This window comes from Chamaea fasciata, unplaced genomic scaffold (assembly GCF_029207755.1).
Source record: "Chamaea fasciata isolate MVZ Bird 193981 ecotype frontalis unplaced genomic scaffold, bChaFas1.0.hap1 SCAF_14, whole genome shotgun sequence".
Lineage (NCBI taxonomy): Eukaryota > Metazoa > Chordata > Aves > Passeriformes > Sylviidae > Chamaea > Chamaea fasciata.
The window spans coordinates 13,166,962-13,181,896 of record NW_027094099.1 but is presented as its reverse complement, the minus strand read 5'-3'; the positions used below and the strand labels follow the sequence as shown (position 1 = coordinate 13,181,896).

The 14,935-nt window shown below is 45.4% G+C and overlaps 1 protein-coding gene across 2 annotated transcripts in view; it reads right to left on the bottom strand.

The window, feature by feature from the left end:
* The window catches only part of NTRK3 (neurotrophic receptor tyrosine kinase 3), a 206,906-nt gene that overhangs the window by 33,988 nt on the left and 157,983 nt on the right, over positions 1 to 14,935 (bottom strand). For both annotated transcript variants that reach the window (XM_066196725.1, XM_066196726.1), the window contains exons 13-14: positions 7,719 to 7,849; positions 3,191 to 3,363 (exon numbers count right to left, since the gene is read on the bottom strand). In XM_066196725.1, coding sequence (XP_066052822.1) covers positions 3,191 to 3,363; positions 7,719 to 7,849 — 304 coding nt within the window. The remainder of the gene's footprint in view (positions 1 to 3,190; positions 3,364 to 7,718; positions 7,850 to 14,935) is intronic.

Below are 14,935 nucleotides of genomic sequence, written 5' to 3'. Positions count from 1 at the left end.
CAGGAACACCCAGCCTTGCCCCCCACCCAACCTGTGGGCAGACTCCCATGTACACCGTTCCTAGGGATGCTCCCTGGAAAGCCATGCCTGTATTTCTCCATGCCAAAACCTTTTCTATCAGTATTTTCTGAGGCAGGACACCACCATTGCAGCCTGCCCTGGTGCAGACAGCAGGGTCTGTTGTGGCATCACCAGCATGGTGGCTCTGGGAGGCAACAGGAGCCATCCCAGCACATGCCACCACTAACCCAGCTGGTGTGTGCTGATCCTCATGCGTTCCCTTGCCACACCAGCTAATGTTTCAGGCCACTAAAACTCTCTGTTCTCTGGGAAGCACGCAAAGGTCTAACAACACTGAGGGGAATTTATTTATTGTGCATTTCTCTAGGAAACTGGGTCTAAAGTGAACCTTTTCCATTTTACTGCTTTTCCAATTTCTGCAGTTAAACTAGGAAAAGTCCCTCTGAATGTCTTACAGACTCCCAGTGTCCCTGGCCCCCAGTGTCTGGGAGTCACTGTCTCCTGCTGTGGGCTGGGTGAATTATTCCACGATAAAAATTGCTACTTGCTGAGGGATTCCAAGCAGCTCTACATCATCAACCCTTCCTGACCCCCTTGCAGCCCCCATTCCCCACCAGCAGACACCTTACCTGACAAAGCCCAAATTCTCTTTCCATATGATCCCTTAGGCATTTTGAGTGCCTCTTTGAAGGGCCTAAGCTCCCTTGTCCCCAAAGCCATTTTCCTTTGGGACACAAAGGGTTTTTTTACTGCCTACTACATTCCAGCATGCAGAGAAAGGAGCACGTAGCTGCTTTTTCCAAGGCTTCACAGGAAGGAGAAGCTGGCAGCTAAACACAGCTGGAAGATGAGAAACTGCAATCCCAAGGACCACACACCTGGAAAACTTTCTTTTCCTTCATGAAGGCCAAAGATAATACAACAAGCTTTCTTTTCCAGTGAGACAGGAGATTATTTTCACCAGGCATGAGTTTCTCAGACATGTCCCAATAAAGAGTTGGGACATGGGAGTGAGAGTCCATGGCTCCAGCATGATTTTAGCCTCAGGAACACACTGCTGAGTGAAGCAATTCCATCAGGCACTGGCAGTGGGCACAAGGCATCTTTCTGAGACACTGAGAGTCTGAGTTTTTTTTCACTATACTCTTTGGGAGGTCAACTAGAGCAGTGAGAGAGGTTGTTCCTCAGCTGTAATACGTGACTCCTCTACAGGAACAAGGTTGCTGGTTCTGCCAGGAAAAAGGATAGGTCAATTTTGAGTTTTCCTTTGTGAAGCACTTGAAGAACAGTATCTCTCACCCTCTTTTTTCAGACTGCCTGCCTTCGGTCACAAGGCTGAGGCGCTGTCCTTAACACTGCATCACCAATCTAGGCTAAAACACCCTTTCAGCCAGCTCGTGGTTTCATGCTGGAGGCAGAGTTCAATCGGCTGCTGCTGGGAGGTTGCTGAGCCCTTCAGGTACCACGAAAGAGGGTCCCAGGTAACCAAGGCTGCTCCCCCTTGAATGTGGGTCTGAGGAGCTCTGTAAAGACAACAGCCTTCACTTGTCATACCTTGACAGAGATGTCTTAGATCTATCCAGAGCTGAGACAGGGGCTGAGCTGTAAAATCCTGTTCAATCTACCCACAACTATACCAAAATGAGGACAAAAATCAATGCAGGAATGTTCCCAGCTCACCCACTGCCCTGTGAATGCCCCAAAGAAGCTGGAGCAGGTTGGCACTACTTGGCAGAAAGAAGAAATCTCTAGGATCCTTCCTTATATTCTTCTGGTGTGGGTGATTGCTTAGAATTGAAAACCTCAGGGAAAAACTTGTGTTTCCTGGTCAGAAACTGTGTTGGTAGAAAAATAGTCAGTGTGTGTGTTCCAACCCCAGATCTAGACCTGCCGTGCACAAGATTCTTGCTCCTCCTGCAATCATATTCACACTTAGCAGTCAAAACAGGAAAATATCAAGGGTCCAATTTTCTAAATATTGGGAAATAAAACTACTAATTATTTCAAGAGGTAAGTACCACTCCACTTGCACGTAGGTTTCAGAGTGGAATTTCTGTTTTGTGGCAGAAGAGCACCATAAGCATCCTCCCACAGGTGCTCCCTGGCCCTTGCTGCTGGTGGATACAGAGCACAGAAATGATCTGCCTCAGGCTGATGAAACGGTTGAATGATGATGGGGGGCACTGGGGGCTCTGGAAATTTGCATCTCTCTAGAGACAGAGAAGGTAATTACAGCATTTCTTCAGGCCTTGCCTGACTTCATGAGTAGCCTGCTGCCACAGGTTGGGGACCAGGGATCAGGGATGGACCCCACAGGCACTATCTGAGAGTCCAACATTTCTCAGGTCTTTTCTGAATGCAGGAATGAGACCCAGTGACCAGTAAACACCCAGGACACAAACCAGATCAAGGACACCAACAAATTTCACAAAGGAATATTTTGGTTCTTGTGCTGTTGAAACGGGAGCTCAATAGCTGAGGGAGTGATGGCAAGTGTGCTTCCTGCTTCAGCAGGACATGGCTTTGCAGGGTAGCTGACATCTGTGGCTTCATGTCCTTCCATCGCCACAGGGCAGAGAAGGATCACTGCCAGGCTTTCTGCAGCTTCAAACTTGCTGAGGTGGGAGAAGAAAACCCTGGTTTCCACAGCTCCTGAGATTACCAAAGAGAAAATGTTGGGATAGAGCTGCTAAAGCCCTAAATCTGGTGAATACCATCATCTCCTCCAAGCTGCCCTTGGAACAACCATCTTTTGTTGGATTATGCCCTTTTCTGACTTAGAGATGGGGTAACTGAGAGGCGTTTTAAAAACTTTTATTTCATTTTTAGTCTCATATGAAGGGTAAGACAATACAGGTGTTATCATTCACACCATCACAATCAGAAGCCAACTATTTCTTAATTAAAATACACTATAAGCATCTCTTGGCCTATCAGCTTTTGCTACACAATGCTGTAAATGCCTTAAAGCCAATCATCTAAAATGACCCCTCGTGGGTCCTACTACAATGCATCTTTCATAGCTCTCTCTACAAATCCATTTCTTACAATCTCTCACTACTCAGCCCACTGAAAAATGACACCATTGGTGCAGCACTGAGCCAGAACAAGTTTCACTGAGGCTGTGGGGCAGCCCCACAGCACCTCCCGTGCCCTCATTCCCACGCACCTGAGGAATTTGTTGAGGTCACCGTGCTTCATGTACTCGAAGACCATGATGAGCGGGTCGCCGTCGCCGCACACGCCGTAGAACTTGACAATGTGCTCATGCTGCAGGTTGGTGAGCAGCTCTGCCTCCCGCTGGAAATCCTTGCGGGCTGCCAAAGTGGGGTCCTTCAGAGCCTGCAATAAGGGATGCAGACATGCACAGAGTGGAGGAAAAGCCAGAACAAAGGGGTCACAGCATCTGCAAGGAGCTGATGAGAAATGGAGAGGAACTGTGGGCCTGAGAAATTTTCAGCCTGCTAGCAGCTGCTAACTTTTTTCCCAAAGAAAAATTTCTCAAAAAAGTTTCTTCTCAATACAATCGTGGCAAATAACTATCCTTTCTCAAAACAATATTTGTCCAGGTGGTGTTTTGCTGTTTCTGTAGTTTAACCAATGGGATTAGAGACGTGTCATTTGTATTCACCAATCATGTTAAGTCTGTATCGGAGCACCTTATAAAAGGAAGTAAGAATTTAGACAATAAAGCCTTCTTTTTCTATCCTCTTTGCCTTCTGAAATATTTAGAGTCTTTTGTGTCCTCCAGTGACAAGGAACCACTGGCCCAGAGCTGGTGGAACCACGTTAGTGTGTTGTTCCTGTCGTTTCTGTCCCAGTGGGTTCCCCCACTCATTGCCTAGGCAGCAGCAAAATGCCTCAGAGGGTAATAGCTTCCAATTATTCCCAGCTTGGGCAGAATTTATACTGGTGACCTAGGGGTGAATGGCTTCATATCTCATTATTATTAAATTCCTGAGCCAGCCAGTCCTTGCTATCTGTCTTTTATTTTGAAATAGCTGACTACACTGCCTTTATTCAGAAGATGGATTTGCCTGGCTGTGCAGTTATTGTGTGGATTTTTCAAACTGCCTCTGAAGAAGGACACTGTCAAGTCTTTTCTCATAATTTTTAAAATCATGTTTTTATACCCTGCTGTTTATAACAGCTCCCCTGGCAGACTGATGCTGAAATCAGTATCCTTATTGAGAATATCTCATCTCCCTCAATTTCAGAATGCCACTTTGCCATTGCAAGGCAGCTTGTAGGCTTCAGGTGGTGTGGACCAGCCTGACATTGCAGAGTTGTCATGAAGATGTTGCTGTGGCTGTAGCTGATGATGAGAGAGGATTCTCCAGGGCTGGGTTCTGGCTTGTCTGTGCATTATAGTGCAGTTGCATTGGAGAGTTAGTTTGAAAGCAGCTTGTTGTCATCTCAGGGTATCAAGGGAGGGAACTTGATGAAAAAGTTTAAGTCCAGATCATTTGACAAGATGAAATGGCCACAAGAATCAGCACTGTCCTTGCAAACATTTAAGAAAATGAAGAGGCTGGTTTGAGTTGCTGGTTCTGCACCACATTCTCTGCCTCCTCCACATGCCAGGACTGTTTAGGACCAATTCTGGTTTTAGCTGTGCAGCCTAACAGGAGCTGAAAAGGACTCAAAGGAAACTTGTTCCACTTATTCTGTGTTGGTCTCATGTGCACCAGTTCCTCTTTAGTGGTGGGGGACACTGGGCAGCTCTCCCCTTACCTACACACAGATAAACTTGCCCTCTTTCCCCGTGCCTTGAATCTTCCCAGGCAGACAGCAGAGGTGGCCTGAGCAGCTGCAGGTTGCAATTTATGTGCAAACAGGGCTGCTAAATATCAGAAAGCTGTGCATGGAGGATAGGGCTCAGCACTCTGTTACTGCACCTAAGCTGGCCCATGGTGCTGCTGCCTCTAGAGACTCCTGCAGAGAAGGTGCTTTTCCCCTTGAAGCAGACCTGCTGGTGAGGCTTTTCCCCAAGCCTTAGGACACTGCCTCCTCTGATTCTGCCCCAAACTGCTATTCACATGGCATAAATCTGTTTTAATTCTTTGCCCTCTGGGATAGCTTGACTAGAGATATTTAGATGAATGTTAGTTACATGGTGCAGATGGCAAAGCATCCATCCTTATCTCAGGCACCCAATTACTTTCAGTCATTTAATATCTTCATAATGTTGATGCCACCCTATTTTTTCTGGAGGAAAATAGTTCCATCCCCCATCACTCTTTTCTCCCCCTTTTTCCTGTGGCTGCACATAATATTTCATGCTGCAGTGAGTTTAGGTCTCGTCTCCTTCACACACAAGCATTTTTATAAGGTGTTAAGACTGTAAGTTTGTTGATATCATACACCAAAAAAAAGTTATTAACTCCCTCCCCACTACTAAGGTTGCAGAGCCAAGCATTTAGAAATGGGGGAGCTGGAAGGGATAGAACAGGGAAAGAAGGCCAGGACCAAAGAAAGAGAAGGGATGTCTCAGTAAAATCAGTTGAATGCCTCTCCTAGGAAGGTTTGAGGTGGATTATTTTTGTGCCTTCCTCACACAATTCCTCCATAAATTCTGGCAAGTCCCTAAGCATCTGCAGGTTGCAGCTGTCATCATGAAGTGCCAGTTGTTTCAATATTACCTGGAAAATCCCCTCTTACGAAGCATCAGGGCCAGGTCTCCACAAGCACCATGTGTTTATTGCTGCAGCAGGGCTCACTCTGAGTCAGGTACCTGCTGTCCATGGGGCTGGAAAGAGAGGTAGGTGACTCCATCCTTCACCTAAAGCAGACATCTTCAGCCCAGTTTTCCTGCCTCTGCATCCACCCTCTGCAAAAGGGGGTGATACAACCCCAGTAACTTGCTGGGAGGCTGTGAAAATGGGTACATTCACATCTAGGGAGGTTCCAGCACAGGAGTGATCCCCACAATGGAGCAGCCACAGACAAATGAAAAATAAGGTGTCCAGGGGACATGCCCTGAACACAGCCCCTGCAGCATTTCTAGTACTTGACTTTGTCACCTTAACACTCTGCTGGATATAGTGTTTGTGCATTTCTTAGGATGCTTTTAGAAGCAAGCTGAATAAAACAGGAAGCTTGTCCATGCCTTCACATCAAAATTCAGTTTGTTTGCAGGGCTGCAACCTTTAGATGTGCTAAAAATCTGAGTCCATTTAAGCAGCACAGCCCCTTCCTTTGGCCCTGGGAGAGAGTCCCTGAGAGCAGGGCAGAGGCAGGCTCTGGGCTGTGGACTCAGCTGCCCTTAACCAGTGTGTCCTGCTGCTGCCCTGAGCTGTAGTGACTGGGGAGGTAGTTCTCAGCCTCAGTTGGGGGCATGAGATCTTCAGGAATTGCAGCCAAATCTCAACTTAAAATGTAAAGCCTTTATTCCTGTCATTTTCTTTCCTTTTTTTTTTTTTCCCTCAGACTTATAATGTGGCCCAAATTAGAGGGATTTTTTTCCCTGCCACTCCCAGGGCTGGCAGGAAGCCAGATTCCAGGGCCCTGCTCCAGAGCTGGAGCTGTATGATCTTGCAGGATGAAAGGCACTCTGGAGATGTAAGCTCACAGTAGCAATTAACAGAAACAAGTTTGGATACTGTTTCTGCCTACATGCAAATGACACTCTGAAGAGCCAGGCTTGCTGAGGGATGGCTGACACTGATAGGCAGGTACCAACCCTATAATCAAACAATTAGTCATGTGGATGTCTTCATGTCCTCAGCTTTAACCTCAGTCTCAGAGGTGAAAGGTGCAATCTTGCATTTCACTGCTGCAGCAAAAGGGGACATCTGAGCTAAAAAAAAAAAAAAAAGAAAAAAAAAAGAAAAAAAAAAAGGCTTGAGCTGCCAATGATTAGAAAAAGTCACAAGTAATTGGATGCCTCCAGCACTTTGGAGAGAGTGCTGGAACCTTTTTCCCTGTAGAGCATCGGTTCAAATGCAGACCTTGTTCCAAGGAGTTAGGAAGCATTGGTTAAATCCAAGGGATTAAACTGTGTCTCAGCCAACTGGTGCCACTTGAGAGGAGTGCACAGTTCTGCACTGAGAGTTCTCCTCTGCCCAGAGCCACACTGATGGGGCACAGCTCCCACGAGGAATATCACAAGGATGCAAGCAGCACAGCACAAGCCAAGCTGAACTCGTGTTGGCTTAAAATACCCAAAACAGGAGCGACCTGTGGCTAGGCAAGCAGGAGCGGAGTGGAGCTGAGCCGAGTTGCTTTGCCCATCTTGCAGCAAATTGATCCCAGAAAATTGGCTCATCGTGCTTAGCTTTCATTGCTCATTTTTGCTGAGGCCTTTTTATGTTTCAGCTTCTGCATGTTACACAAAAAGATCAAATCCAGAAGGAGCAGGAGGGCCGCAGTGCTTGCTGGAGGGAGCTGGGTCCACGCTGTGCTGCTGCAGCTGCACAGGAGCTCCCGGCTTCCAGACCAGCCTCTCCTCCCTGTCTGTCTCCTGGCCGTGTCAGCAGGAAGGGAGGCTTTGGCACTGGTGAGAACAGACAACCTTGAAGCAAAACACTGAAAGTTTGTGTGTGACTAAGTGGATTTACCACAATCTCCGGCATCAGATAAATCCCCACCCCTGGCCCCCAGCCCTCCCCTGCTTCCCTTTCCCACAGAGGCTCATCCAGTGTCGCTTAACTGGCCAGCCCCTGCCCTACCCTCTGCCACTCGCCCTTGGGATTTACCTTCACTGCCACCAGCATTTTGTCGTTGGTGGGGCTGAGGTTGTAACACTCGGCCAAGAACACCTTCCCAAAGGCACCTTCTCCCAGCTCCCTCTTCAAAACGATGTCTCTCCTCTTAATATGCTGGACATCTGTTGGAGGGAGGGGAGGAAGAGGGAGAGGGTTGGGGGAAGAATGAATCAGGGTTAATTCAGTGAATGGAAAACAACTAATTCAATTTTCTTGCAAGCTGCAAGGGAACTGAAATTGCTTCGCTAAAATATCTACAGGGATCTTTTTATCCACCCACTGAACGCAGCCATCTCTGTGATGGAGTTAGTCTCATGCAAAACATCTGCCAGGAAAGTACTTGAGGTTTATCAGTTCTCATGGCAAGCTTGCCCTCAGGGAGAGGAACCTTTGGGGCAAATTCTGCTATAAAGACATGAATCTCTTTGGAATGATCCTGGAAATAATCCATCTCTTGTGAGGTGTAGCAAAGGTCACATCCTTCCAATGAAAGGCCAGGTGAGATTAGAAGGTCCTGTTGAGTTTTGCATTTCAACAGAGATTAGTTTAAACTCAAACATGACAGATTTTTGAGGCTGAAGCTTGGCAAGTCAAAGCATTCCTGGGAGGAGGAGGACCAGTGACCCCCATGCTCCTTAGGACATTAGCAGGAGCTGGCTGGAAGTGCTGAGTACTGCCCCGCAGTAGGACCCTGACCCTGCAGCCTTCCACTACACAACTGTTCCCTCAGAAAGAAGGTCATCCCAGGATACCATCACTGGCACAACAGATGAACTGAACCCATTAGTTTCAATGATCCTTTCCACTGACATTTAGGACAGCGAGGACTGACAGAGAATAGCAGCCGAGGATTCAGGAAAAATCACAGAGCAGTAGCTTTTAATTGACCAGAGGTACAGAGGACAATGAAAATTGGTTTGCTCAGCTGACAGGTCATTTCTAAGGATTAAATTTGCCCAGATACCAGGCACCTACAGGGGCAGGGAAGTGACTATGGAATATCCACTGACTGTGTCATTATTAAATGCCACGAGTTTCTGGGAGAACTTGCTCTCTTCTGAGGACAACACTAAGGCACAGCAAACCTCTGAGCACCTTGCTGGCAACACAGCATCCCTAGAACTCCTCAGAAATAAAAAAAAAAAGGGCTCTTTTTTTAATTCTTGGAATGAACTGTAGAAGCAGTTAGACATGCACAGCCACCACAGCATTTTCTGGAGGCACAGCACCCAAAACTTCATCTCTATGAACTGTCCTTCAGTGGAGCTTTCCACCACCCTTGAGAACTGTGGCAGCACAGACCACTCCCAGCTTCAGCCTGATGGTGAAGGCCAGTGGAGAGCTGTGCACTCTTCTCCAGTGCTCAGTGAGCAAAAACTGATGTATGACAGGTCTCCTTAAGCAGAGGCATTATGTGGACAGTGCCTTCTTTCCACTACCATGGGATGTTCATAACTCTGAATCTGTTTGCTCATAAACTGGACCACTTTTGAGACTTTTCCATCTCCTCCTTGTGCCACAAGAGCTGTAAAGATACGTGTCCCTTAGATTAGGTGCATTTCCCTTGGGGCACTGCAGATGAAGGAGGTGGAAGTGACTAACTCTGACTTTCAGACTGGCTGCAGGGACACATCACAATCTGCCACCAGCTCCTGCCACATAGGCACCTGAGCAGGCACCTGTATCAACCTGAGGGGTCACATGCCCAACAACGGCATAGGTACCACTTAATATATCAAAAAGCCAATGGAAGACAAGCATACTAATGGCTTTCATGCAATTAAGCTTTTTAATTAGGAGTTCAGAGGCAGGTTTATGGAGCTGCCACCTCTGAGCCCTTGGCTTGCTTGGGAAGACGGATGCTGAGAGATTGCACAAGCAATGGGCCTTGTAATGAAAGACACCTCTCTGGGAATTCCCACTGACCTTTCTTAATTGTTCAATAGGCTGAAAACTGTTTCTCACCAATATTAATAATATTAGTAACATTAAGGCACAGGTTGGTAGCCACATCCAAAATTACTTTGGTTTTAAACCTGCAGTGGCAGCCAGGGAGAACAAATCACATGTGGACTTTGCCTCCTCCACCTGGTTTAGCTGAGTGTTTAAGGAGTACCTTGAGAAATCTGAGATGTAATGTGTTGAAATGAATGTAAAGTGATGCACTTGGGTGAGGAAACTCCTCATATAAGAAAAGCCCAAATGGCACAAATTTACTTAATAGAGTAGAGGAAAAGGGGTTTATCCTCTTTGTCTTGGCAAGCATTTCTATAGCACTCATCACTGCATTACCTTGGTCTTACTGTACTGACAAACCACATATTTGCATTCTTGGTCTCGTGAATAGCAGCAATCAAGAAAGCTGTGAGGAATGATCTTGTAGTAAGAGGAGCCCAAGGATATTTTTGAAAACTATGTAGCAATTGCAATCGAATTGTCTCATTTGGTATGAGATGAAGTTAAAAAAGAAACAGTCTCAGAAAAAACAGCAAAACTATTTAAGAATTTTTACACTTCTGATGAGTAACACCATGAGAACTGAGGCAAACCTCTCTTTCTAAACTCTCCAGGGTCTTGCCCAAAACTTTCAGCTCCCAATTTTTCCTCCCAACAACATCTTAAATTATCAGACATTTCTGAGAGCTGGCATCCAAACTGTGTAATTATGTCTACATTATTAAAATAATATCCCATCTGTCTTCAAGACCAGAATTTACAGTTGGTTGTTAAGAGTCACTTGAAAAACTTCAGGGAAAATTTATATGAAGAATTTAATGTGGTATTGTGGCAGACAGAGTCAAATTGAGGGAGAAGCAATACTTTTGCAGTAGTGGACTTGTGTAGCACTGTTGGATTTGAAGTTGACTTGGGTGGTTATAAAAATAAAAAGGTCATGAAGTTAAGTAGTTTGACAGCAACCAGACAATCTTAATGTAGAATCAGAAAAGTACATTTGCTGATCACAATTTCTCTCAACCTCAAATAGCCATAAATTTTGCTTCATAGTATTTTAGGCACAAATGGAATAGTAAGTGAGTTATAACAAATTGCTTTTTCACACGCTAGAGGCCTAAAACAGTGAAGTTTAGACCAAATTCTTCCCTTCACAGCAAGATCAGCACTATGATTAATTCTCACCCACTATAAAACACAGGCTTTAACCATAAAGCAGTGACAAGCCCCCCTGGCACGGTGTGGCCAGCAGCATTATTGTGCTCACCTTACACCTCTGCACTCGCCTGTCCCGGCTGTAACTCATGAGGAAGGCCAAATAGCCATGAAAGATGCTGTGCTGCAAGGGCACCTCAGAGCTTCATCTGCATAAATCTGTTTACCTCCTCCTGGAGGAAGCCGAGCCCTGTCTGATAAACAGCTGGTGTTTATTTGTTTTAGGCAGGCAGTGCTGCGCTAATCTGTCTCGGCTGTGTTGCAGTCAGCCCTGTAGACAAGGTGTATGCAAACTGCCTCTCCCTAAGTACCACTCTTTTTTATTTTTTTCCTCCCCATGTACCATTAACGTATTAAAACAAGACAACAAGACAATTCATAAGAAGATCCTGTGCAGAAGCCACAGCAAGACCTGACAGGAAAATAAGTAGAATTGACAGCATGATGCAAACTCATTCAAAGCCATGCTGTACCTACAGGAAGGATGTGAGTGCCTGACACTGAAGTTATTCCACTTTACAATGAAGCATCTTCCAGTCCTTGTTTTGGGATCATCATGTTTCTTCATGACACAGAAGAAAAGTTGGGCAGATTCCCCACCTTCCTTCTTGCCCATCAAGATTTAACACACAGAGAAGGTGTTTCAAACTTTTGCCATCGCTGTTGTTCTGAAAAGCCCATTAACCACATCAGAAAACACCTGACCTGCAGCAGGTTGGAAATGTCCCATAACTTTAGCTCAATGATGGCACCATCGGGACAAGTTAGAGCATTAACAACAGTAAGTCTGGGACCCGCTTTTACACGTGGCCTCCAAAGCAGGAAGTTTCCTTTTCTCCAGAAGAGCCAAGGCAGAAGGATAGCAGCTTTGGATCTGCAAAGGGATCTTTACCTAACCACCTCTGAACCTCTTGCAGGACAGCTGACTTGATCTGTGCTTAAAGTGAATTTAATCAGAAAAGTGGCTTTCTGAAACCAGAGAGTTCTTCCTCCTCATCACTTGCTCCCATGTGTCCTTACTCATGTCTTTTCCTCTCCTCGAGACAAACATCTTCTAGTTTGCTAAACTTGTGAACCCAACATAGCTATGGGGTACCAGAGAAGAAGAAGAGGGAAAAATATTAATTCTGCTTTTCTCATACATTAATCTACCATCTTCCGATGGGTCACTTCTGCACTGGCCCTTGTGATAGAGCCTGGAAAAATCAGAACTTTTCCACTTACATCATTGATTCAATTATTCTTCTCCCATCTTTTACTCTCATATTGCAGTGTCTCTCTAATTTATGGCAAGGTCAAGGCAAAAACACCCCAGCTCAACCTCCAAATTCCAGGTAGAGCATATGGAGCTGGTAACAGACTGTGTGCAATGAAAACACCTTGTTTTGAATAACCACCACTTTTCAATCACATGAGCGGATGTCAGGAAGTTGTATGAGAACATTTCATGAATCTAATTTTCCAATTACTGTCTCATTTCTAAATCAGTCCTGGGCATCAGATGAAGAAGAGATGGGTTCAGTGACAGTGCAAATTCTGCATTTCAAATTCCCATCACAACCAGCATCTTTAAAACCATGGTTTGCTAATACTCTTGAAACCTGGATGCACATGATTGTGTTTGGACACAGATAACTACAGTGGGAGGAAAATGGAGAAATCAATTTCCAAACAGAGTAAACCATGAACAGTGAGAGTACTTAAGTTACAGTAAACTGAAAAACTACTAATACTGGATCATTTACACCAGGTCAATTTCAATTGTTAAATTAATTTCAATTAATTCCTCATATCTTCTTTCAAACTCCCGAATAGCAAGCAGTCCGTCTTCTTGTATTTCTAGTGGGTTTCCTGACCCTGAACTACTGATTCACAAACAACATGTAGCTTGCTGGTGGAATAGAGCAAAATTATAGACATTTCCCCTTTTACTTTTGCTGCCCTCTTTATTGGAAGATTCCTCTTCTCACCTAGAAAAGACCAATATGAATTTTCAATAAATTTTTCTTCTCCCCCGACATGTGACCCTGTTTTCCCTAAAGGTAGGTCCTTTCCTGCACCTCTTCATCACCAGCTCCTCCCTCCCTTTGCTTTTTCACATCATGGCATTTCTTCTCTTTTTTCTTCTCCTCTATTTTTCACCCCTATTGCTGTTCAAGCCTTGTTTTAAAACTGACTTATTTTAGATCTGTTTCTAGGGTGTCCTGATTTGGGTCTGATCCTGGGCTCTTTGTAGATATGGTCTTGATTTTCATAAGCTTCTAAAGCCTCATTTGCATCAACAGCGCTTTATAAATGATAACAACAATGACATTTTTCAGCAGTGGCTGAGTCATTTGCTGTAACAACTAATTTATGCCAAAGAGTTGTCTCTTTCCTTTCTACATAAGTTGTCCACGAAAAGGTAGCAAAGTTCTCACTTAGTCTATGTGATTCATTCATTTCTTCCTCAACACTGCTGGAATAACTCTTGTGAATAAATGCTGCACAGCTCCGCTGCTCAGCCACAATTAAAATCAAATAAACAAAGCTTACAACTTACACTGGAAATCTTGTCACCACGACATGTAAGTACCAAGCAGAGAGCCCTTCATGTCAGGCAGTCAATTGCAGCCTGGATGGGAACCAAACATCTCGATGAGTTACCCAATGCACCCGATCAGAGAAGAGCGTGTGCATTGGGCAGGACCAGATCAAAAAGCCCTGCCACTGGAGGGCTGGCAAGGCATTCTCTCATAGATTTGTCCCATAGAGAGAGAAGATAACACATAGGCAGGCTGCACAGAGCCCAAGTCTCCCTCCTCATCCGGTGCAAATCCATCAAAGTCAATGGAAGATATTGATTTCAATCATGGACTGCTGTGAAATACAAGTAAACAAAGGGAGGATCAGTCCCACATCATTTTAAAAAATGGAGACATAAACAGTCTGTTTCTTATCTCTGCCTGGACTCCACGTAGGTAGCCCTTCACTTCTGGTGGCTTCTCTCCCAGCTCTGACATGAGCCACCTCTGGGAAAGGGCCCAGGTACACGTTCCGACAACTCGGCACAGTGCCCAGACACTGGTTCCTTGCCAAGTTCCTCTGTGAGGCACCCTTCAAGGACTTGGACTCAAAAAAGTCATGATTATAAGCACCAAGCAGTTCTGACACAAATCATAGAGATTTATGTAAAGCATATCTGAATCTTTGGGAACTTGGTGGAGAAACCACAGCCTTCAAATCAGCTAATGATCATACTGCTTCATAAAGACTTTAAGAGAAAGCTATTTTATGTTTCTGCAGTTCTTTTCATTTTCTTACCATCCACTTCATTCCTTGGGAGCAGCACAAGGCATGAGTGCAGATCCCAGGTGGGAAGGAGGCTTTATTGCTCAGCTGACCCAAGCAGACCCAGAGCTAATGCACTACATGCCGCTAAATGGACCTTGGTAAAAAATAACAGGCCTTGACGCATTTAGCTGGACAATTTTGGCAAAAAGAATTATCCAGTTATACCAATCTACACCAGGAGCTAAAGTTCACTGCAATTGAGCTCAGGAAAACAGGAGAGGAGAAACCTCTGCCTGCCAGATCTCTGATGCTTTGGAAATATCTGACATACACCATTTCCAAGCATACCTCTGGCAATCAGACATCATCAGCTCCACTGGCTTTTGCTGTTGCAGCAGCAGATGGAGAGGAGGCCCTGACCCAAAGCGCTGCCTTTCAGCTTCCAGCTAACTCCAGCCAGCCCTGATCTGAGGGAGAGATGCTGCAGAACAGCCCTCAAGCTCCACAGAGGGACGTGATTTACAGTTCATCCAGTGACTGGATTAGCACCCTCTGAGCTGCAGCACCAGCTCCAAAAGCAGCCACACAGAGACCACCGACAACAACAGTACACAGGTAGAGTGCTCTTGGAGCTGAAGGGAAATGGAAAGGGAGTTTGTGTGTGTGTGTGTGTGGTGTGTGTGTAAAAGAGCTGATAGAAAGGCAAAGAACAAGCACCCCTTAAACCAACAACTCATCAGGAGCAAGTCCAGAACCCATCAGGCTAC